The sequence below is a fragment of the Eretmochelys imbricata genome, chromosome 1 (genome assembly GCF_965152235.1).
Source record: "Eretmochelys imbricata isolate rEreImb1 chromosome 1, rEreImb1.hap1, whole genome shotgun sequence".
In the NCBI taxonomy this organism is placed as follows: Eukaryota; Metazoa; Chordata; order Testudines; family Cheloniidae; genus Eretmochelys; species Eretmochelys imbricata.
Window position 1 is genome coordinate 161,391,874 of NC_135572.1, and position 23,667 is coordinate 161,415,540.

General features: G+C 42.9%; 1 protein-coding gene across 1 annotated transcript in view; it reads left to right on the top strand.

Moving 5' to 3' along the window:
* Window positions 1-1,396: 1,396 nt before the first annotated feature.
* The window catches only part of LCA5L (lebercilin LCA5 like), a 33,444-nt gene continuing 11,173 nt past the window's right edge, over window positions 1,397-23,667 (top strand). The window contains exons 1-5 of the mRNA XM_077818346.1: window positions 1,397-1,479; window positions 4,381-4,733; window positions 9,887-10,401; window positions 18,627-18,764; window positions 21,733-21,826. Coding sequence (XP_077674472.1) covers window positions 1,397-1,479; window positions 4,381-4,733; window positions 9,887-10,401; window positions 18,627-18,764; window positions 21,733-21,826 — 1,183 coding nt within the window. The remainder of the gene's footprint in view (window positions 1,480-4,380; window positions 4,734-9,886; window positions 10,402-18,626; window positions 18,765-21,732; window positions 21,827-23,667) is intronic.

Genomic DNA, 23,667 nt, shown 5'->3' on the forward strand with positions numbered 1-23,667 from the left:
ACTAAATGCAACAAAAATTATTTTAGAGCAGAGCAATGATATGAATTCAAAGAAACTTGGACCCTGTTTTTTGATAAATTTGGATAACGAATGCTGAGATAGCTCAAATAATGCCAGACTTCCATTGCATCTGTCCTCTCTGTTTTTTTCCCACCATCCTGCCCCACCTCCACTCCCCTCTTTCCTTTTCTTATCTGGTTTTATATTGTCTGGTTGTGCAGCTCTGACAAGCTGTCAAGTTGTATAACGGAATAATTCTATTGGATAGCCTGCAAAAATGTGCAATATCTGGTAACATATACAAGCTGAGTCATTTACCTTTTTGTATTTTTATGGTTTCTTTATTAAAATAAATTTAAAAAATCACAAAATAAAGATTTTAGCCAGTTTTCAACTATTACTTTTATTTATTGATTTGAATAGCATCTTTTACAGGCCTCAAAATGCTTTGCAGAATTACAAATGAAGGGTCTCATCCTGTAATCATTTTCTACAAGTCATAGTACCAACTATCATGAATAGTCATGCCACTAATAATTATTAAACATACCAGTATTCACAGGATGGGGCCATTAAGGCATTTAGTACCTTGCAGGACTGTGACAAAATGATGAACAGTGCATTACTCATTTTTATTACCCAACTATCAAGAGCAAGATCCTGTAGGCAGTCTGTACCTGAAACTCCCATTGAACAGGATCTGGCCCAAATTTCTATTGATTTAAAACGTCATATTCAAGGTTTATGCAGTGGGGCACAATTCCTTTTATTCCCAGGTTTGAAGAAAATTGTTTCAATGTTTATAATTATATGAGTAAAATATCTATTTAAATTTTTCATTAATATTTTTTATCCTAATATGCTCAATTAATTTCATTTCAGCCCCTCCTTTCTCTGGAGCTTGAGAATAAGGCTGGGTGTGTTATTGCCTCCTCTCTCTTTGGGATAGCCTGTAAGGGAGGATTTTGCTGTGTGTGTTTCACCCCTCAGTCATAGGCTCCCTACAGCATAATAACACTGCTGGGATTGTAGCGAGAAGAGAGCCTGGTGTGTTTCTAAGGCATCAGACATTGGGGGTTATTACATGGATCTGATGGAGCGAGCAACAGGAGCGATCACTGCTGCTGTTCACTGTAAAATAGATCCGGGGTGGCCTTCCCCTTTCAACCCCTGTGGGTGGATATTGGGGGCTCTGATAACTGGTGTAGGGGGCAGCAAGGCAAACACCACAGAGCGCATTTATTCCCGAATATAGAAAGCGGGGACTGGGGGGGGGGAAAGGGTGCGAAGGCGAGGAGAGGAGAGAGCGTGTGGGAGGGATCGAGCAGAAATAGGAAGAGGAAGGCGGCTGAAGCAACAACCCCCCCACTGAGAACACTGAACTACAAGCCCCAGGATGCACAGCGCCAGAGTGCCCCGTTCCCATAGCAACAAAGAAATGAAAACAGCTTCTCCCGCTAGGGCAGTGGAGAGAGCCAGGTAACGAGGGGATGAGAGCCCCTTCCTGTGCGGGGTGGGGGGGCGGCGGAGTGGGGGGGGGCAGTGCGGGGAGAGAAGGGGGGGCTTACCTGTGGGGGGGCAGGAGAGTAGGGGGGACAGTGCGGGGAGGGAAGGGGGTCTCTATCTGTGCAGGAGAGAGGTGCAGAGGAGCTCCAGGGGGCCCCTCAACAAGGTTGACCTTCCTGGCAGCATCTCCATCCCTTGTAGGGCTTGTGGTGTCCCAGGTTCTAACTCCATCCCATTCCTGCCCTAAGCCCATTTGTTCTTCAGACTGAGGCGGCCGGGTGGTGCCCTGGGCCTTGGACTGGCTGATTGGGGGACCCACTGAACCATATGGTAACACCCTCCTCACCCAGGCTGTGCTGTCCTGTTCTTTCTTTCGACTGTCTTCAAACCATAATTAATCTCTCCCCTCTCCCCACTCCTCACCCCTATTTTTGCTGCTTTTGGATGCCTGGGGCCAAATGATGGTTGAAACGGAGTTTGTAAACCGTGTTCGAATGTAGACCCTTGCCTAATACCTAGGCTAGAAGATGATTTCTGATCCCTTATGGATCATTGCAGTGGCCCAGAATCACGGCAGCAAAGTACTGCCCCTGCCACTCTTCCCACCCCATCTGCTCCCAGAATATCCCATGCATTAGGGTATCCCTTGTGGGGAGAGAGGAGAGGTCCCTGCACAGGGGTGAATTCCCCTGACAGGTTTCATATGATGTGAAGAGGAGGCAGGGTGAACCCCACACAGGAAGCAGTCCTTCGAAGAATCACAATTTAAAAATGGCACTGCTGAAAGTGTAACTTAATCTGTTGTGCTAGCTCCTAGTAGCTCCAATAAGTAAAATGCAGTGAATAAGCAATTATACATCCTCTGATTTGTTGTTCCGATCTCATGTGAATAATAACTAGAAGTGTGTGAAATATTTAGAAACAAATACCCTCAGGTATTTTCTGTCTTGTTATCAATATGAAAATTGCCCTATTTTCTGAAAAACTCACCAAAATTCACAGTTCCTTTTGCTCGAAAACTCCAGTGGAGGGAGGAAAGGACACATTTTCAAATGCAATTGCGCCTCTTTGAATATATGGCAAAAGCACATGAAAATGTACCTAAGTCAAGGACTCATAAATCTGGAAATGTCTTAGTTTGATGTTATTTTCTGAATAAAATAGAGTTTATTATTTCTTTTTATCCTCACTATTTAATATGAACTCCCCGACTGGTACACTAAATTTTGTCCCTCTTCTGAGACTCCTGAGAACATATGCCTATATGGTGTTAAGCTCTTAAATAACAAAGATTATGTATAATATTCTCTCTCTAGAATCTAAGGGTTTGTCTGCACAGCACAGTTAGCCTTGAGTTATAACTCGAGCGTTATCCCTAACTCAATTCCCATCCACACACAAAAATCTCTAGCTGGAAGTAGATGGTGTTTTAAGCTTGAGCTAGCTGGCCTGTCCGGGCATGTCTACACTGCATCTGGGAATGAGCCTTCTGGCTCGGGTCCACAGACTCATGCTTGCGGGGCTTGTGCTAGCACTATAGAAATAGCTGTATAGACATTGCTTTGACATTGTGGCTCAGTCTGGAGCATGAGCTCTTAAGCCCCTTGCCAGGCTTCAGAGGCCAAACTCCAGGCTAGCTGCAGTGTCTACAAAGCTATTTTTAGAATGCTAACATGAGCCCTGCTAGCATGAGTGTGTGGACCTGGACTGGGAGGCTCCCTTCCAGATACAGAATAGCCATGCCCTGGGGAGTTGAAGCTCCAGTGCTTCTAATGCTCGAACTAGTAATGTAGTAGGGTTACAACAAGGCCAGTTACAACTCAGCAACAGCTTCTCCAGTCACTCTATGCTGCTAAACAAATCACTCTGTAACTCCAATGTTGAGTTGGACACAGTGGTGAAATGAGGACAGACACATTGATGGATTTTAAGTAGCAGGCCACAACTTTTATTAAATTTTAAATACAGGGGAGGGGTGCTATCTGCCCATCACATATACTCTCCTGTACCAGCAATTTAATTGTTTCCAGTGTGGGAGTTACAGGGCTCCTACCATATAACCCATAACTCAGGGTAAGCTCTTTCACTGATGGCCCCATCAAGTTTCCCTATCCCTTGAGGCTGACGGGTGGCATTTGTTTTGAAGTGTGGTCGCACTTGAGCTAGGCTAGCTCCAGTGCATTAATCTGAGTACTAACTTGAACTAGAGTGGCCAGGTGCTCAGTTTTCGATCAGAAAGTCTTATTGAAAAGGGGACCTGACAATGTCTGGTCAGATCTACTGACTGGACACCCAAAGTCCGGTTACTGCGGGTCGGGGAGGCGGGGAGGCGCAGAGTCATCACCCTACACCAGCCACTATTTAGCCGGGGCTGCCTTCTATGGGTATTGCAGCTCCCAGCCCCGGCTCTGCAGGCAAGTACCTCCCAACCCGGGCAGAGGTGGGGGAGAGAGGGGAAGAGCAGCAAGCGACGGGGGGAAGGGGAAAGAGGAGCAAATGGGGGTGCTTCCTCAGGGGGATGGGGCAGGGAAGGAGTGGGACCTCAGGGGAAGAGGCAGGGAAGGGATGAAGCCTGGGGGGAAGGGGTTGGGCAGGGACAGGTCTTCAGGGGGAAGATGTGGGGCAAGGATGAGGAAGGGGAGGTTCTAGCTCTCCTGCTGGAGTGTCCGTTTTTTAAATATTACAAAGGTGGCAACCGTAACTTGAACTAATTGTTGCAGTGAAGATGAGCCCTAAATTATTGCCTTATTTCAGCCCACACAATTGTCTGTTTCTATTAGACTTAAGGAGAAAATATACTTTTGAACAGGCAAATAAATACTATGTTTTTTCATGTTTATGTGTATAAACTGACAAACATTCCACTCCTGATAGGTCATGGAACCCATTTACGATGTCCTCTACTAGCAACACAATGATGGCCCTAGATGACTGTTTCCTCCGTATTATAGTGCCAGAAGATAGTAAGTCAGAAAGCTACACAAGAAGCAGAGGCAGTAATGAATCTCCTAGGACCAGTAAGAGCACCAGAAGCAGCAGTAGTAGCAGAATTAATGATTATAGTAGGTGCAGTAGAGAATGTGAAAGTGAAAGTTCTCATGTTAACTACTCTGATGATTTTCTCACTGACTATTTGGAATCAGCTGGCAATAGCAATTATTTAGAACTGTCAGGAACCAAACAGAAGAAACTACAGAAGAAAAATAAGAAAAATGATCAGCCAAAAGGTAAAAAGAACATTGTTCTTGTTTCCCCACTAATGAATTAGATTTTTGACAATAGCTAAATAATATACATATGAAGATTGGTACTATCCCCAATTCTTGACAGTTTTTGTCTTAATATGTCACATAAAATAAAAATAAGTTTGTTGTTTTAGGTCTATTTCAGTCTCATTTGTCAGCCAATGTAATATTGAATTAGCCATATTATACAAAATATATTCCTTCTGTGTAAACACTAACAATAAAGAAAATATCCCCCATCAAACCCACATTTTTACTTTCATGTCTGGAAATGGATTTCCTTAATTTCCACCATTCAAGTGCACAAAGTGACTGTAAAACTCAGGGGCCAACTCCTACCCCTGTCCAAGACCCTTGCAGGGTCCCCAAAACTTGTCCAGCCCGAGCCTGAACGTCTACATTGCAATTTTATAGCCCCACAGGCCTAACCCTGCGAGCCTGATTCAGCTGACATGAGTCAGCCATGAGTCTTTTATTGCAATGTAGACATACCCTTTGAGCCTTCTTCCATGCAGCCCCATACAACTGGAATTCCCAACTCCCATGACCTCATCCATCATGCCTCCACCTCTATCTCCTTCAAGCCCCTCCTTTTGAGATACTTCTTCCAAAAGGCCCATAAACCTAGTCTTTCCCTCAAAGAATTGTTAATAAGACAGACTAGAGAAAATAAACAAATAAAACTAGAACACACTATAGTGAAAAATCATGGAATTAACAGGACACCAGCTAACTTCACTGTGTAATCACTTGTTTGCGTAATCCCCTCCCCAACCTTCATCTGTAACATGATCCAGTGTCTGGAAGTTAAAGCCAGACAAATTCAGGCTGGAAATAAAGCGTATTTTTTAACAGTGAGGGGTAATAAATCACTGGACCAATTTACCAAGGATTGTGGTGGATTTTCCATCACTGGTAATTTTAAAATCAATACTGAATATTTTTCTAAAAGCTCTGCTCTAGGAATTATTTTGGGGAAGTTCTGTGGCCTGTGTTACACAGGAGGTCAGACTAGAAGATCACAATGGTCCGTTCTGGCCTTGGAATCTATGATTTTCCTAGATGCGATAGCTGATGGATTCCTTCAGCAAGTAGTTGCTGAACCGACTAGAGGGGATGCTATTTTAGATTTGGTCTTGGTGAGTAATGAGGACCTCATAGAGGAAATGGTTGTAGGGGATAATCTTGGCTCAAGTGATCATGAGCTAATTCAGTTCAAACTGAATGGAAGGATTAACAAAAATAAATCTGCAATTAAGGTTTTTGATTTCAAAAGGGCTGACTTTCAAAAATTAAGGAAATTAGTTAGGGAAGTGGATTGGACTGAAGAATTTATGGGTTTAAAGGTAGAGGAGGCCTGGGATTATTTTAAATTAAAGCTGCAGAAGCTATCGGAAGCCTGCATCCCAAGAAAGGGGAAAAAATTCATAGGCAGGAGTTGTAGACCAAGCTGGATGAGCAAGCATCTTAGAGAGGTAATTAAGAAAAAGCAGAAAGCATATAGGGAGTGGAAGAAGGGAGGGATCAGTAAGGCAAGCTACCTTATTGAGGTCAGAATATGTAGGGATAAAGTGAGACAGGCTAAAAGTCAAGTAGAGTTGGACCTTGCAAAGGGAATTAAAACCAATAGTAAAAGGTTCTATAGTCATATAAATAGGAAGAAAACAAAGAAAGAAGAAGTGGGACCGCTAAAAACTGAGGATGGAGTGGAGGTCAAGGATAATCTAGGCATGGCCCAATATCTAAACAAATACTTTGCCTCAGTCTTTAATAAGACTAAAGAGGATCTTAGGGATAATGGTAGCATGATAAATGGGAATGAGGATATGGAGGTAGACATCACCATATCTGAGGTAGAAGCGAAACTCAAACAGCTTAATGGGACTAAATCGGGGGGCCCAGATAATCTTCATCCAAGAATATTAAAAGAATTGGCACAAGAAATTGCAAGCCCATTAGCAAGAATTTTTAATGAATCTGTAAACTCAGGGGTTGTACCGTATGATTGGAGGATTGCTAACATAGTTCCTATTTTTAAGAAAGGGAAAAAAAGTGATCCAAGTAATTATAGGCCTGTTAGTTTGACATCTGTAGTATGCAAGGTCTTGGAAAAAATTTTGAAGGAGAAGGTAGTTAAGGACATTGAAGTCAATGGTAAATGGGACAAAATACAACATGGTTTTACAAAAGGTAGATCGTGCCAAACCAACCTGATCTCCTTCTTTGAGAAAGTAACAGATTTTTTAGATAAAGGAAACGCAGTGGATCTAATTTACTTAGATTTTAGTAAGGCGTTTGATACGGTGCCACATGGGGAATTATTAGTTAAATTGGATAAGATGGGCATCAATAGGAATATTGAAAGGTGGATAGGGAATTGGTTAAAGGGGAGACTACAACGGGTCCTACTGAAAGGTGAACTGTCAAGTTGGAGGGAGGTTACCAGTGGAGTTCCTCAGGGATCGGTTTTGGGACCAATCTTATTTAATCTTTTTATTACTGACCTGGGCACAAAAAGTGGGAGTGTGCTACTAAAGTTTGCAGATGATACAAAGCTGGGAGGTATTGCTAATTTAGAGAAGGACAGGGATACCCTACAGGAGGATCTGGATGACCTTGTAAACTGGAGTAATAGGAATAGGATGAAATTTAATAGTGAGAAGTGTAAGGTCATGCATTTAGGGATTAATAACAAGAATTTTAGTTATAAGCTAGGGACGCATCAACTAGAAGTAACGGAGGAGGAAAAGGACCTTGGAGTATTGGTTGATCATAGGATGACTATGAGCTGCCAATGTGATATGGCTGTGAAAAAAGCTAATGTCGTCTTGGGATGCATCAGGAGAGGTATTTCCAGTAGGGATAAGGAGGTTTTAGTACCGTTATATAAGGCACTGGTGAGACCTCACCTGGAGTACTGTGTGCAGTTCTGGTCTCCCATGTTTAAGAAGGATGAATTCAAACTGGAACAGGTACAGAGAAGGGCTACTAGGATGATCCGAGGAATGGAAAACTTGTCTTATGAAAGGAGACTCAGGGAGCTTGGCTTGTTTAGCCTAACTAAAAGAAGACTGAGGGGAGATATGATTGCTCTCTATAAATATATCAGAGGGATAAATACCAGAGAGGGAGAGGAATTATTTAAACTCAGTACCAATGTGGACACAAGAACAAATGGATATAAACTGGCCACTAGGAAATTTAGATTAGAAATTAGACGAAGGTTTCTAACCATCAGAGGAGTGAAGTTTTGGAATAGCCTTCCGAGGGAAGTAGTGGGGGCAAAAGATCTATCTTGCTTTAAGATTAAACTCGATAAGTTTATGGAGGAGATGGTATGATGGGATAACATGGTTTTGGTAATTAAATATTCATGGTAAATAGGCCCAATGGCCTGTGATGGGTTTTAGATGGGGTAAGATCCAAGTTACCTGGGAAAGAATTTTCTGTAGTATCTGGCTGATGAATCTTGCCCATATGCTCAGGGTTTAGCTGATCGCCATATTTGGGGTCGGGAAGGAATTTTCCTCTAGGGCAGATTGGAAGAGGCCCTGGAGGTTTTTCGCCTTCCTCTGTAGCATGGGGCACGGGTCACTTGCTGGAGGATTCTCTGCTCCTTGAGGTCTTTAAACTACAATTTGAGGACTTCAATAGCACAGATATAGGTGTGAGGTTTTTTTTGTAGGAGTGGTGGGTGAAATTCTGTGGCCTGCGTTGTGCAGGAGGTCAGACTAGATGATCATAATGGTCCCTTCTGACCTAAATATCTATGAATCTATGAATCTATGAATCCGTCAGGTTTGGCCTTACCATGAGGTGAACTGCAGCGGCTGCCTCAGGTGCTAGACTGTGGGGGGAGCCCAATAGGACCCAGAGTTTTGGCCCAAGTGAGGGGGCATGGGGGCGTCATTTGAGCTTGCCACCTCAGGTGCCAAAATGTTGTGGGCTGGCCCTGGAATCCGTGAATCTATTATGTTTTCTACTTAAAGCCTGTTCTTGTAAATAGTTCATATCCAGAACTCCCACTGAGTTCAACAGGGGTGCTTCACAGGACCTGGCTCTTAGATTGCCAGCTGTTCAAGGCAGGGACCCTGAATGCATATTTATCTTTAAAATGGCTAGGAGATTTTGGGTGCTATATAAATTATAATACTAATTCTCTAGAAATGCACTTCCTGGAATGCCTTAGAGTTACTATGAAATTGAATGTATGCATAAAAGCAAGGAAAACAGTCAGACTTATAGTCCCAACCCTTTAAATTTTCAGTTATACTTCAGAAAGGGACATTGATGCTTAGTAGTGGTACCCTTAGAATTTCAGGCTGTCAAGAATATTTATCAAATACAGTATATAGAATGGAAAACTGTATAACTATTCTAAATGCCTGATAATTTAAACAACACTACATTTGTGTTTCTAAGCTATTTTTGATTTAGTTCAAATCAAAAAATGGTTTTAAAGTGATACAATTGGTACAGAATTCCTAGATGCAGGTGTGTTAGGAAATGTGTTATTACCATCACTTTGTTTTCTGAATTTTTGCAGTAAGTTATTGTTTTCTTCCTTCTTCATCATGAATTGAATTTTCCTAATCTAGGGCCATATCCAACTCCACTGAAGTCATTGGGGAATAGGGAATTGGATCAGGCCCGTACAACCTAATCCTCTGACAAAACACACACTGACTTCAATAAATTACTGAGAGACAAACTTTATTTTAGGTGGCTCTGGGGAGACTGTTCTGTAAGCACATCCTACCAGCCTCAGAGAAAGCCTAATTTGTCTCAGAGAAAGCTGTTGCTGGAATATTAGCACTAAGGCTATCTAGAGTGAAGATGGTTCCTGCAGGAAGACAGTGGTCAATAGAATGAGGAAGTGACGGAACCTTTGGACCTCATATGGACCTGGCTTTAGTTGTGGTCAAATGCTGCCAGGAAAAATCCATGCTATAGATGTATCAGCACAAAATATTTGAACAGTGAAATTTTAGTACAGATTTTGAACACTGTGCGATACATACTGCCTTTAAGTAGCTTAGGATAACTAGTTATGAGTAAAGATATGTACTGATTTTGCTTTCTGTACCATTAAATGATATGTAAGTCACTATTAGTTTGTTTTGGTCTGAATGCAGGAGGCAAGAAGTTGCCACCTAAGAAGATGCAATTCCAGAATACTTCATTTTTAAGTACTCAGAATAATATGATTTCCCAGAAAAAAGATGCTACGGCTCAACGTATATTATCTGCAAGACTTCACAAAATTAAAGAGCTGAAAAATGAACTGTCTGACCTCCAGCATAAACTGGAAGCATCAAACTTAGAAAACCAGCTTCTGAAACAGCTTCAGTATCGGCACTTGAAAGCAATAGGTAAATATGAAAATGCGGAGAATAACTTGCCTGATATTATAGCAAAACATTATAGTGAGGTAAGATCTCTAAGGGGACTCCTTAGGAAGTCTCAGGAACAGGAGCGAAATACATCCAGGAAGCTTAGAGAAGTTGAAGCAGAGCTGTTAAAGACTAAAGATGCCTTGCAAGTATTGCAGAAACTTTCAGAAGACACGAATCTTGCAGAGAGAGGGGAACTTACTCATAGATTATCAATCCTTACAGAAAGAATGGAAGCCAATGATAAGAGAATACAGGTAATATGGAACATGTCCTTGTATTTTTAGAACTATAATAGGAAACATTTTTGTGAAAGAATAATACAAGATTATTAATCAATGCATATAAAATGAATATTTATAGTGCAAGCTAACAACACAGAAATTCAGAGCCATTTGTTTTAATCCAAAGCTTTCCAAAGTTTAGTGATATTATGAATGAATTACCCATAACTTTAATAAAATCTTGCAAAAATGTATCAATGAATTAAACTTGGAAATAAAGATTAGTCAAACTGTTGCCCTATTACCTTTAAAAATATGACATACTGCTGGAGAGCTGTCTCCAAGTCTCCCATTCACTCCTTAGTACAGGTGTAGTCAAACATATTGCAGCTGTTGACTAGTGAATTAAGCATGAGTCAGGAGTCCTAGTCTTAGGTCTACCACTGATCTGATACTTGGCACTAGGGAAAAGACTGAATTTATTTGAGCCTTAGGTTATCCTTCTGTTAAAAGGATGGACAGCATTAAAGGAGGGTGATGTGAGGCTTTATCAATGAATATATCTGAAGTGCTTTGAAATTCTTGTATGAAACATGCAGTATAAGTGCTAATATTATTATTTATTTCAAGGGGTTTTTTTTGGCAGAGTTAATATTTAATTAATTTATATTGTGACCGTCATTGTGATATCTAAGGGTATTTGACCAAAACTAATAAAAACAACTGTTGCCAACATTTAAGTAGACAGCACCCTTGTTAGGATGCAATATTCTTCCAGAAGGAAATGGAGGGAGGTGAAGCATGAAGAAATAATAAAAAATAATTCTCAGTAAAATGAGAATTGGGAGAGTAGCCATTGGGAAGAATAGAAAAACAATTGCCTCATAAATTCATAACACTATTTCCCCCTTATTTCTGGGTGTGGCGATCCCCTAAAACTTACCTCAGAGCTAACATGATCCCCTATCTGCCCACCTTTGATGCCTCTCCCCCTCTGCACTACAGCGACCTGTCTCCTGTGGACAAGCTTGTATATCGTTCTTTCTGAAGCTCACTAAGGGTATGTCTACACTACAAAATCAGGTCGAATTTATAGAAGTCGTTTTTTTAGAAATTGGTTTTATATATTCGAGTGTGTGTGTCCCCACCGAAAATGCTCTAAGTGCATTAAGTGCAGTAACTTGGCGGAGTGCTTCCACAGTACCGAGGCTAGCGTCAACTTCCGGAGTTTTGCACTGTGGGTGGCTATCCCACAGTTCCCCCAGTCTCCGCTGCCCATTGGAATTCTGGGTTGAGATCCCAATGCCTGATGGGGCTAAAACATTGTCTGGGTACATATCATCAGGCCCCCGTTCCCTCCCTCCCTCTGTGAAAGCAAGGGCAGACAATCGTTTCGCGCCTTTTTTCCTGAGTTACCTGTGCAGACGCCATACCACGGCAAGCATGGAGCCCGCTCAGGTAACCGTCACAGTATGTCTCCTGGGTGCTGGCAGACACGGTACTGCATTGCTACACAGTAGCAGCAACCCATTGCCTTCTGGCAGCAGACGGTGCAATATGACTGGTAGCCGTCATCGTCATGTCTGAGGTGCTCCTGGCCGCGTCGGCCGGGAGCGCCTGGACAGACATGGGCGCAGGGACTAAGTTTGGAGTGACTTGACCAGGTCATTCTCTTTAGTCCTGCAGTCAGTCCTATTGAACCGTCTTATGGTGAGCAGGCAGGCAATACGGATTGCTAGCAGTCGTACTGTACCATCTTCTGCCGGGCAGGCAAGAGATGGGGATGGCTAGCAGTCATATTGCACCATCTTCTGCCGGGCAGGCAAGAGATGAGGATGGCTAGCAGTCGTATTGCACTGTCTTCTGCCGAGCAGCCAAGAGATGTGGATGGCTTGCAGTCCTTCTGCACCGTCTGCTGCCAGCCAAAGATGTAAAAGATAGATGGAGTGGATCAAAACAAGAAATAGACCAGATTTGTTTTGTACTCATTTGCTTCCCCCCCTCCCCTGTCTAGGGGACTCATTCCTCCAGGTCACACTGCAGTCACTCACAGAGAAGGTGCAGCAAGGTAAATCTAGCCATGTATCAATCAGAGGCCAGACTAACCTCAATGTTCCAATAAGAACAATAACTTAGATGCACCATTTCTTATTGGAACCCTCCGTGAAGTCCTGCCTGAAATACTCCTTGATGTAAAGCCACCCCCTTTGTTGATTTTAGCTCCCTGAAGCCAACCCTGTAAGCCGTGTCGTCAGTCGCCCCTCCCTCCGTCAGAGCAACGGCAGACAATCGTTCCGCACCTTTTTTCTGTGCGGACGCAATACCAAGGCAAGCATGGAGGCCGCTCAGCTCACTTTGGCAATTAGGAGCACATTAAACACCACACGCATTACCAGCAGTATATGCAGCACCAGAACCTGGCAAAGTGATACCAGGCGAGGAGGCGATGTCAGCGCGGTCACGTGAGTGATCAGGACATGGACACAGATTTCTCTGAAAGCATGGGCCCTGCCAATGCATGCATAATGGTGCTAATGGGGCAGGTTCATGCTGTGGAACGCCGATTCTGGGCTCGGGAAACAAGCACAGACTAGTGGGACTGCATAGTGTTGCAGGTCTGGGACGATTCCCAGTGGCTGCGAAACTTTCGCATGCGTAGGGGCACTTTCATGGAACTTTGTGACTTGCTTTCCCCTGCCCTGAAGCGCATGAATACCAAGATGAGAGCAGCCCTCACAGTTGAGAAGCCAGTGGCGATAGCCCTGTGGAAGCTTGCAACGCCAGACAGCTACCGGTCAGTTGGGAATCAATTTGGAGTGGGCAAATCTACTGTTGGAGCTGCTGTGATGCAAGTAGCCCACGCAATCAAAGATCTGCTGATATCAAGGGTAGTGACCCTGGGAAATGTGCAGGTCATAGTGGATGGCTTTGCTGCAATGGGATTCCCTAACTGTGGTGGGGCCATAGACGGAACCCCATATCCCAATCTTGGCACCGGAGCACCAAGCCGGCGAGTACATAAACCGCAAGGGGTACTTTTCAGTAGTGCTGCAAGCTCTGGTGGATCACAAGGGACGTTTCACCAACATCAACGTGGGATGGCCGGGAAAGGTACATGACGCTCGCATCTTCAGGAACTCTGGTCTGTTTCAAAAGCTGCAGGAAGGGACTTTATTCCCAGACCAGAAAATAACTGTTGGGGACGTTGAAATGCCTATATGTATCCTTGGGGACCCAGCCTACCCCTTAATGCCATGGCTCATGAAGCCGTACACAGGCAGCCTGGACAGTAGTCAGGAGCTGTTCAACTACAGGCTGAGCAAGTGCAGAATGGTGGTAGAATGTGTATTTGGACGTTTAAAGGCGCACTGGCGCAGTTTACTGACTCGCTTAGACCTCAGCGAAACCAATATTCCCACTGTTATTACTGCTTGCTGTGTGCTCCACAATATCTGTGAGAGTAAGGGGGAGACGTTTATGGCAGGGTGGGAGGTTGCGGTAAATCGCCTGGCTGCTGGTTACGCACAGCCAGACACCAGGGTGGTTAGAAGAGCACAGGAGGGCGCGGTACGCATCAGAGAAGCTTTGAAAACCAGTTTCATGACTGGCCAGGCTACGGTGTGAAAGTTCTCTTTGTTTCTCCTTGATGAAACCCCCCGCCCCTTGGTTCACTCTACTTCCCTGCAAGCTAACCACCCTCCCCTCCTCCCTTTAATCATTGCTTGCAGAGGCAATAAAGTCATTGTTGCTTCACATTCATGCATTCTTTATTCATTCATCACACAAATAGGGGGATGACTACCAAGGTAGCCCAGGAGGGGTGGTGGAGGAGGGAAGGAAAATGCCACACAGCACTTTAAAAGTTTACAACTTTAAAATTTATTGAATGCCAGCCTTCTTTTTTTTGGGCAATCCTCTGTGGCGGAGTGGCTGGTTGGCCAGTGGCCCCCTCACCGCGTTCTTGGGCGTCTGGGTGTGGAGGCTATGGAACTTGGGGAGGAGGGCGGTTGGTTACAGAGGGGCTGCAGTGGCAGTCTGTGCTCCAGCTGCCTTTGCTGCAGCTCAGTCATACACTGGAGCATACTGGTTTGGTCCTCCAGCAGCCTCAGCATTGAATCCTGCCTCCTCTCATCACGCTGCCGCCACATTTGAGCTTCAGCCCTGTCTTCAGCCCACCACTTACTCTCTTCAGCCCGTCACTTACTCTCTTCAGCCCACCACCTCTCCTCCCGGTCATTTTGTGCTTTCCTGCACTCTGACATTATTTGCCTCCACGCATTCGTCTGTGCTCTGTCAGTGTGGGAGGACAGCATGAGCTCAGAGAACATTTCATCACGAGTGCGTTTTTTTTTCTTTCTAATCTTCACTAGCCTCTGGGAAGGAGAAGATCCTGTGATCATTGAAACACATGCAGCTGGTGGAGAAAAAAAAAGGGACAGCGGTATTTAAAAAGACACATTTTATAAAACAGTGGCTACACTCTTTCAGGGTAAACTTTGCTGTTAACATTACATACATAGCACATGTGCTTTCGTTACAACGTCGCATTTTGCCTCCCCCCTACCGCGTGGCTACCCCCTCAACCCTCCCCCCTCCCCGTGGCTAACAGCAGGGAACATTTCTGTTCAGCCACAGGTAAGCAGCCTAGAAGGAACGGGCTCCTCTGAGTGTCCCTTGAAGAAAAGCACCCTATTTCAACCAGGTGACCATGAATGATATCTCACTCTTCTGAGGATAACACAGAGAGATAAAGAACGGATGTTGTTTGAACACCAGCAAACATACACTGCAATGCTTTGTTGTACAAGGATTCCTGAGTACGTGTTACTGGCCTGGAGTGGTAAAGTGTCCTACCATGGAGGACGCAATAAGGCTGCCCTCCCCAGAAACCTTTTGCAAAGGCTTTGGGAGTACATCCAAGAGAGCCGCAAATGCCAGGGCAAAGTAATCCTTTCACATGCTTGCTTTTAAACCACGTATAGTATTTTAAAAGGTACACTCACCGGAGGTCCCTTCTCTGCCTGCCGGGTCCAGGAAGCAGCCTTGGGTGGGTTCGGGGGGTACTGGCTCCAGGTCCAGGGTGAGAAACAGTTCCTGGCTGTCGGGAAAACCGGTTTCTCTGCTTGCTTGCTGTGAGCTATCTACAACCTCCTCCTCCTCATCATCATCTTCTTCGTCCCCAAAACCTGCTTCCGTGTTGCCTCCATCTCCATTGAAGGAGCCAAACAACATGGCTGGGGTAGTGGTGGCTGAACCCCCTAAAATGGCATGCAGCTCATCATAGAAGTGGCATGTTTGGGGCTCTGACCCGGAGCGGCCGTTCGCCTCTCTGGTTTTCTGGTAGGCTTGCCTCAGCTCCTTAAGTTTCACGCGGCACTGCTTCGGGTCCCTGTTATGGCCTCTGTCCTTCATGCCCTGGGAGATTTTGACAAAGGTTTTGGCATTTTGAAAACTGGAACGGAGTTCTGATAGCACGGATTCCTCTCCCCATACAGCGATCAGATCCCGTACCTCCCATTCAGTCCATGCTGGAGCTCTTTTGCGATTCTGGGACTCCATCATGGTCACCTCTGCTGATGAGCTCTGCATGGTCACCTGCAGCTTGCCACGCTGGCCAAACAGGAAATGAGATTAAAAAGTTCGCGGTTCTTTTCCTGTCTACCTGGCCAGTGCATCTGAGTTGAGAGTGCTGTCCAGAGCGGTCACAATGGAGCACTCTGGGATAGCTCCCGGAGGCCAATACCGTCAAATTGTGTCCACAGTACCCCAAATTCGACCCGGCAAGGCTGATTTAAGCGCTAATCCACTTGTCAGGGGTGGAGTAAGGAAATCGATTTTAAGAGCCCTTTAAGTCGAAATAAAGGGCTTCATCGTGTGGACGGGTGCAGGTTTACATTGATTTAACGCTGCTAAATTCGACCTAAAGTCCTAGTGTAGACCAGGGCTAACACTGCTCTTGTAGGAGGCTGCTAGAGAGCTATGGAGGATGTTCCTTCCTTACCCCCAAGGATTGGGCAAACTGCCTTTGCAGTGTTCCCAGGGTCTTAGGGGTTGAAACACCAAGCATCACCATGCCCAACTTTTAGGCGCCTAGAAAATCACAGAAAAAACACTAAAAAGAAAAGGAGTACTTGTGGCACCTTAGAGACAAACAAATTTATTTTGATCACAAAGCCTGAGTTTGGTGCCTAGGCTCCTATACAATGAACGGGGAGAGATAGGCAACTTAGAAAGCCAACACACTAGACAGGGAGCCAGCTAAGCTACCCAAGGGAGATGCTGATGAGAGGGGTTTGCTGAGCCCCAATCTCTCTCTGAGATAGGCACCTAAATCGGGGCTTCAGGGAGGTGCCTAGGTCTGTTTAGTGATCCACAAATGGGAACCAGGCACATAATGTCAGGTGACCTAGGCCCTTCTTGAAGGAATGATTTGTGCACCTGCCTCACACCACACAAATGGCCACCGGAGGAGTAGGAGGTGGTGGTGGTGCCCACCATATAACTTTAGCTCTGTGCTTAGAACATTCACCTTATGCTCTTAACTACTGAGCCGTGGGATATTCTGATATGGGGATCCCTCAATCTCTCCTTTGAAGCTGTTTCACTGTGGATTAAATAATGAAAGAGTGAATGGGCCTGGGGTCTCCCATATGGGTACCCTAACACACACACACACACACACACACACACAAGCAGTCATTGGATTAGAGAGAGAGAGAGTGAGAATGACTTTGTAGGCTGGTGGTTAGAGCACCCACATGGGAGACCCCCAAGTCCAATAACCCCTCCTCCATTCACTCCTTCATTATTTATCCACAAAGGAACAGCTTCAGCAGGTGAGATTGAGGGAGCCCCACATCAGAATATCCTGTAGTTCAGTGGTTGGAGAACCCTCCTGAGAAACAGGAGATTCCCCTGCTCAAGTCCTTTCTCACCCTCTGGCAGAGAGGGGGGAATTGAACCTGCATTTCCCACATCCCAGGGGAGTGTTCTAACCACTGGACTAAAAGTTATAAGATGGGCACCACTCCTTCCTCTTCCAATGGATTTTGAATGGGACCCAGTCTGGAAGGGAAGGCACCTACTGGATCAAGCCCCATATGCAATTTAGGCAGCCCAGTGCCTGTCTTCCCCCAGTTCATTAATCACTCTGGGCTTAGGTGGGAGGGAGGCATCTCGACTCCCAGAGTGGGGCAGTGGTGGGCATGTCCCAGAGTCTAAAACTTAGGCACCTAGAGAACTTTTACAGTGGAAAGTTAAGCGCCGAGTGAGTTTAGGTGCCTACAGGGTTAGGCAGCAGCCAAGCAGAAGTTTTGTGGATTGCAGTGCTGCCACACATGGGGATTTAGGGGCCTAACTCTGGAGTTTAGGGGCCTAAAGTGCTTCATGGATATCTTTACTTTTACTCCTTCCAATTTAGATGTAGATCATTCAAATTTGAATTCATAACAGTATCAAACACAAATATTTTAATCAAAAAGTAATGGCGTACAGAACTGTTAAAAATAATGTCCCTGAGAGCGTGTAATAAAGGCATAGGATGAGAGAAAATAAAGAGGATTCCGTGCCTTTAATGTCTCATACTTCTTTACTCTCATTGTCTTTATGGGGAAAGCCTCCATCTCCGATTTTTAATAAAATCTCAGAACAGTGAAGTCTTCCATTTACCCTCCAGAAATTCATTTCTACTCTATCAGAAGAATAACTGAACTCAGCTGCCATTCTGAAAGCTGTTCATTTGTAGAACCCCCATTGAGAATCAGTAGAAAGTCTTGCTCATGGAGACTTTGCAGGATTGGGTGCTTAGCTTATAATTTTGATACTGACACAATGGCAATTACAGTTTATCCCCTGGATTCTAAATGATACAGGACCTGATTCTCATTTATACTGCCAGAGTGGTGTAAAGGGGCCTTAATGTAAATGAGAATCAGGTCCTGATGATCTCCCAAAAAAAGACTGTACTGGATTAACACATTAGGAATTTAGTATATTGAGTTATTTTTAATTTTTGAAAACCTATATATTCATTTTGTTTGGTAACCAGCTTTTTGTTAATTTTAGATGTAAATGGATACACTGCATTTTTGTTTTATTACAAACTTCTAATTTCAGATTTTATTTACAGTAGAATATGATTATTAGAAGTTTCATTTTTCATTATGTTACTCTGCTTATTTTTTAAACCTTATGTGAATTGAAATTCTTCAGCTGTTACAGTGAGTATATCTACATGGTTAAATATGTAATGTTTCTAGGGCTTAGAAAAACAGCTGACGTTGAACAGTAGCATCTTTAGTCGTCAATTGGCAGCTGAGAATAGAAAGACTATAGCAGCTCGGACAATCACAAAGAACTTACAAATGGAAATTAAGTCTCTTCAACAAAAAATTAAGGTACTCAAGGTTTAAAAAAGGTTTTTTTTTATAAAAGTGCCACATGTCTTGTGTTACATGTTCCTGTTACTTTCATTATATTCTTAAATAAGATAACTAAGGAATATGTAATGCAAAATGTATACACTGCAAAAATATAAAAAAGTAAAATAAATTAAATTATCATTACATCTATTTGTCAGAATCTGAAGTAGATTAATAACTGGTAGAAATGCAATTAACAATATCTCCCTGTTGCCATTTGATGAGTCTGGATCAGCATGTTATGCTATAACTGTAGCAGGGTCCCACAGGGGTCGGTCCTGGGTCTAGTCCTAGTCAACATTTTCATTGATGACTTGGATAATGGGGTGGATAATATGCTTATAAAATTTGCAGATGACACTGTGACAGGTTGCCCCCCTTAGGATGCCACCTGACGTGCTGAGATACCACTGAGCCCGCCTGTTCTGCCACCTGGGCATCTTTTTTACCTGTCTTGCGGAGCCAGGCTATTAAGCCTCCTCCAGCACACACACAGGCAGCGCCATACTCAACTGCAGAACAACACAGATGCTGAGATCAGCTCTGGGAAGACTCATCTTAAGGGACTTGCCCCAGCACTCAGGTGTCCACCTCTCTTGGAGTGCAGACCCAAAAGTATATTATAAAATCCACCTCCTCCCTCAGTGTGGAGGAACGTATGCACAACCTCTTATTCCCCCACCCCCAATTATGAATTGCACAAACGGGGTTATATTATAAACAAGAAATAAGTTTTTTAACTACAAAAGGTGAATTTTAAGTGGTTAAAGAGATAGCAAACAGAACAAAGCAGATTACTAAGCAAATAAACAAAACACGTAAGCTAAGCTTATTTCACTAAATAAATTAGTTACAAATAGTAATTTCTCACCCTAGATATTGTTGCAGGCAGATTACAGAAAGTCTTGAAAGGCAGCTGCACTGGTCTCTAGCTTGAGACCTCAGGTATTATTACTCACAAGCTAGACACCCTTCCAGCTTGGGATCAACCCTTCTTCCCCCAGTTCAGTTCTTGGTTCCAAGTGTTTTTCAGTATCTCTTTGGGTGGGGAGATAGAGGAGAACCACAATGAGGTCACTCCCCTGCCTTATATAACTCTTGTGTAAGGCGCGAACCCTTTGTCTTCCAGTGGAAAAACACTGGCATTCCAAAAGGGAAGGTGGGGTATCCAGAACCAGGTTACTTGGACCCATGTCTCTGCATGGCTGTGGCAGCCATTGCTCGTAGGCTGTTTCAAACGTCCACAGGAAGACTAAGCTATTTTACAGTCCATTGTCTTTGCTAATGGGTCATTAGCACTGTCTGGCTTTCTCATTGTTGTACCTGAATGGCTAGTTGGGGGTGCACCCAAAGTATCCCATTTGAAATACAGATACATAGTCAATATTCCTACTTCAGATACAGAAATGATACAGGCGTACAAATTAGATAATCACATTCAGTAAATCATAACCTTTCCAATGATACCTTACAAGATCCATCTTGCATAAAGTACATCTCAGTGATGTCATACCCATATCATAAGCATATTTTCATAAAGAATATGGAGTGTAATGTCACAGACACCAAGCTGGGAGGGGTTGCAAGCACTTTGGAAGACAGGATTAGAATTCAAAACGATCTTGACAAATTGGAAAATTGGTCTGAATTCAGCAAAATGAAATTCAATAAAAACAAATCCAAAGTACTGCTCTTAGCAAAGAAAACTCAAATGCAGAACTACAAAATGGGGAGTAACTAGTTAGGCAGTTGTACTGCAGAAAAGGATCTGGATGTTATAGTGGATCACAAACTGAATATGAGCCAACAATGTGATGCAGTTGTGAAAAAGTCCAATATCATTCTGGGTTGTATTAATGAGAATGTCGTATGTAAGACATGGGAAATAATTGTCCTGTTCTACTTGGTACTGGTGAAGCCTCAGCTGAAGTACTGTATCCAGTTTGGGGTGCCACACTTTAAGAAAGATGTGGACAATAGGAGAGAGTCTAGAGGAGAGCAACAAAAATGACAAAAGTTTTAAAAAGCCTGGGGTCTTTTATTAACTCAGAGTAAGTAGTTAATACCTGGGGGAGCAAACAGCTGTGCATATCTCTCTATCAGTGTTATAGAGGGTGGACAATTTATGAGTTTACTCTGTATAAGCTTTATACAGAGTAAAACGGATTCATTTGGGGTTTGAATCCTATTGGGAGCTGGATGTCTGGGTGCTAGAGACAGGAGCACTGGCTAAGCTGTTTTCAGTTAAGTCTGCAGCTTTGGGGGCGTGGGTCAGACCCTGGGTCTGTGTTGCAGCAGATTAGCGTATCTGGCTCAACAAGACAAGGTTCTGGAGGCCCAAACTGGCAGAGAAAACAGGCTCAGAGGTAGTCTCAACACATCAGGTGATAGTCCTAAGGGAGTCTGTGTAACCCAACCTGTCGCATCTCCATCTCCTGAATGTAATGTTATGAAAAATCGATATGAAAGAATGTAGGTGTGTGTTAAGGCTTAAAAGAGATCAGAATTCAAATTTCTTCAGATCTCTGAAGAAAATGACAGGTTTCAGAGTAGCAGCCATGTTAGTCTGCATTCGCAAAAAGAAAAGGAGTGCCACAAGTATTCCTTTTCTTTTTGAAGAAAATGAGATTGCTAGTTCCCATTTATGGACATCACAGGCTCACTCCCATTGGCACAATTCACCATGGTTGATAGTTTCTGTCCAAGAAAGGCTTTGGACTGGAATGTGAGGATTTTCACATTTGAGTTAGGATCAACGTGTATTGGTACAGTGATGTGTTAAACCTTTTACAAAGTGTCTGCCTGCAGAGCGTTTGTCTCAGGCCACAGCTACTTGTTCTCTATTTTCATGAACATTATTACATTCATTAACACTATTTTAAGATGAGGCACTGGAGCTGGTAAAAGGTAATCATTAAGTTTGATAGTGTGGATTTTTTTTTAGGAAAAGGAACGAGAAGTTGGTATAAAAAATATCTATGCAAATCGGATGCTTAAAGGTCTACAGGACAAAGCTGATCCAGTACCTCGCAAAAAAGGTACTGTATATCTGTAATATTTTTTATTTTTATATATTTTAGTGTTGAACTTGCATTGCTTTATAACTGGGACATAATGGGATAAATTTTCTAAAACAGGGACCTAAATTGCACCTGTAAATATGCAAAATGGGTTCTTGCGCATGCAGTTACCCCTTTGGACACACAATTACTTTTCTTTGCTCATGTGGATGCAACTAAGTAGCCCATTTCTGAATATTTAACTTAGTTTATGTAAATGAACTTTGGGCCAATTTTTACCTTTTTTTAGTGACATTTACATAGACTGTACAGTATATGATACTGTGTCTGTTAAATACTTACAAAAGTTTTGGAAAATAAAGTGTAATAATGATGAGATGTAAGCAGTGTTTCTGCCTTAAGTACATAATCTCTGCATCATTAGATCATTAGCATTCAAACAGTATTTCATATTACAGCACCACAGATTTTGTATAGTATGTTTGAACATAGCTGTGCTCTCTAACACCACTGTAGTTAAGATTATGTCAGGGTTTTATTTGTAAAATCTGTTAAATTTTAAATTTATAATTTGTCTGCAAAAATTACTTTGGCCTGAAATTTAGCATTTGATTAGTCTAGTAGCAAACTTGCCTTACCCATTTCTTTAAAAATCAGATAGGCAGTTTAAAAATGATATAAATACTATTTCTGATGGTATGTGTGTAACAAAGATAACTCAAAAACTAAGATAAAATACCAGCATTGCTGCTCCAATCTTTACAAGTTAGTGGTTTTAGAAAATCAGATCTCTGGGATTCAGCTTGCCCCCTAAATCTAATTGCGTTTCTGCTGAGTCAGCCGATCTGAATCAGACAGAGCCAACAACATCCAGTGAGAAGTCCTCTCTGTGATGTCACAGGCCTTCGGTGCCTTTGTTTCAGGTAGCTTTTTACAGCAATGGCACTTCAGCAGAAATTGTTTCTATGAAGAAAAATTTCAGTTAGAAGCTTTCACTCTTATATTTGATCCATAAGATGAGTAAAGGTTTGGACAAGGTTTGCAAGAGGTGTGTTGCAAATTTCTTCAGTAAATACTGCCAAATATCCTGCTAAGAGGACAGGAGTAAGACATTTCTAGTCTGCTGCATCCAATCCGAGGCTTCCCTCTCCTCAGTTCTAATAAGGTAAGACTCTGTACCTCACAGTACACTTCATCCAGCTCAAGCCTCGCTCATTTCCACTCTCAATTTATAGAGATGTTTCACATGGCTATGGAAGAAATGCATTATACCCTTATCAGCTTGTCAAGATATCTGATCACTGAATTATATCTCTTGTCACCTCTGCCAGTCATCATGTGCAATAAACAAGGATGGTTATTGTTGTTCTCTGCAGTTTTGTGTCACACTTTCCACCACCATCTAATTGTCATATCCAACAGTGTCTTTTGTATATATGTTAAATGTTCAATATCTTACGAATGCATACATGAGTTATTATGTGTTTATGTTGTTTGTCTGATAGCCCTTGTTATGTGATGCTTCCATTCCATGAGTTAGAATGTTTTTGGAGAACAGAAAGTACTGGATTGTTGCTGTTGTTTCTAAAATATAGTATGGGTATTATAAGATATGCATATACTGTATGAACTCACTGCAAATATACAGATGTTGTTTTAATTTTTTTTCAATATTCATTTAATGAATAGTTTCTTGAATGATTCTATCATTTCCCCCAATTAACATTTCAAATAGGGAGGAACCCTTTTCTAGGAGGGCTGGTTTCCAGTCACAGAGAAGGAAACATTTCTTGGCGTTTACTTACAGTACCAGGTAAATAATAATAATAATTAATAATAAAAACAGGACCCAAACAGCA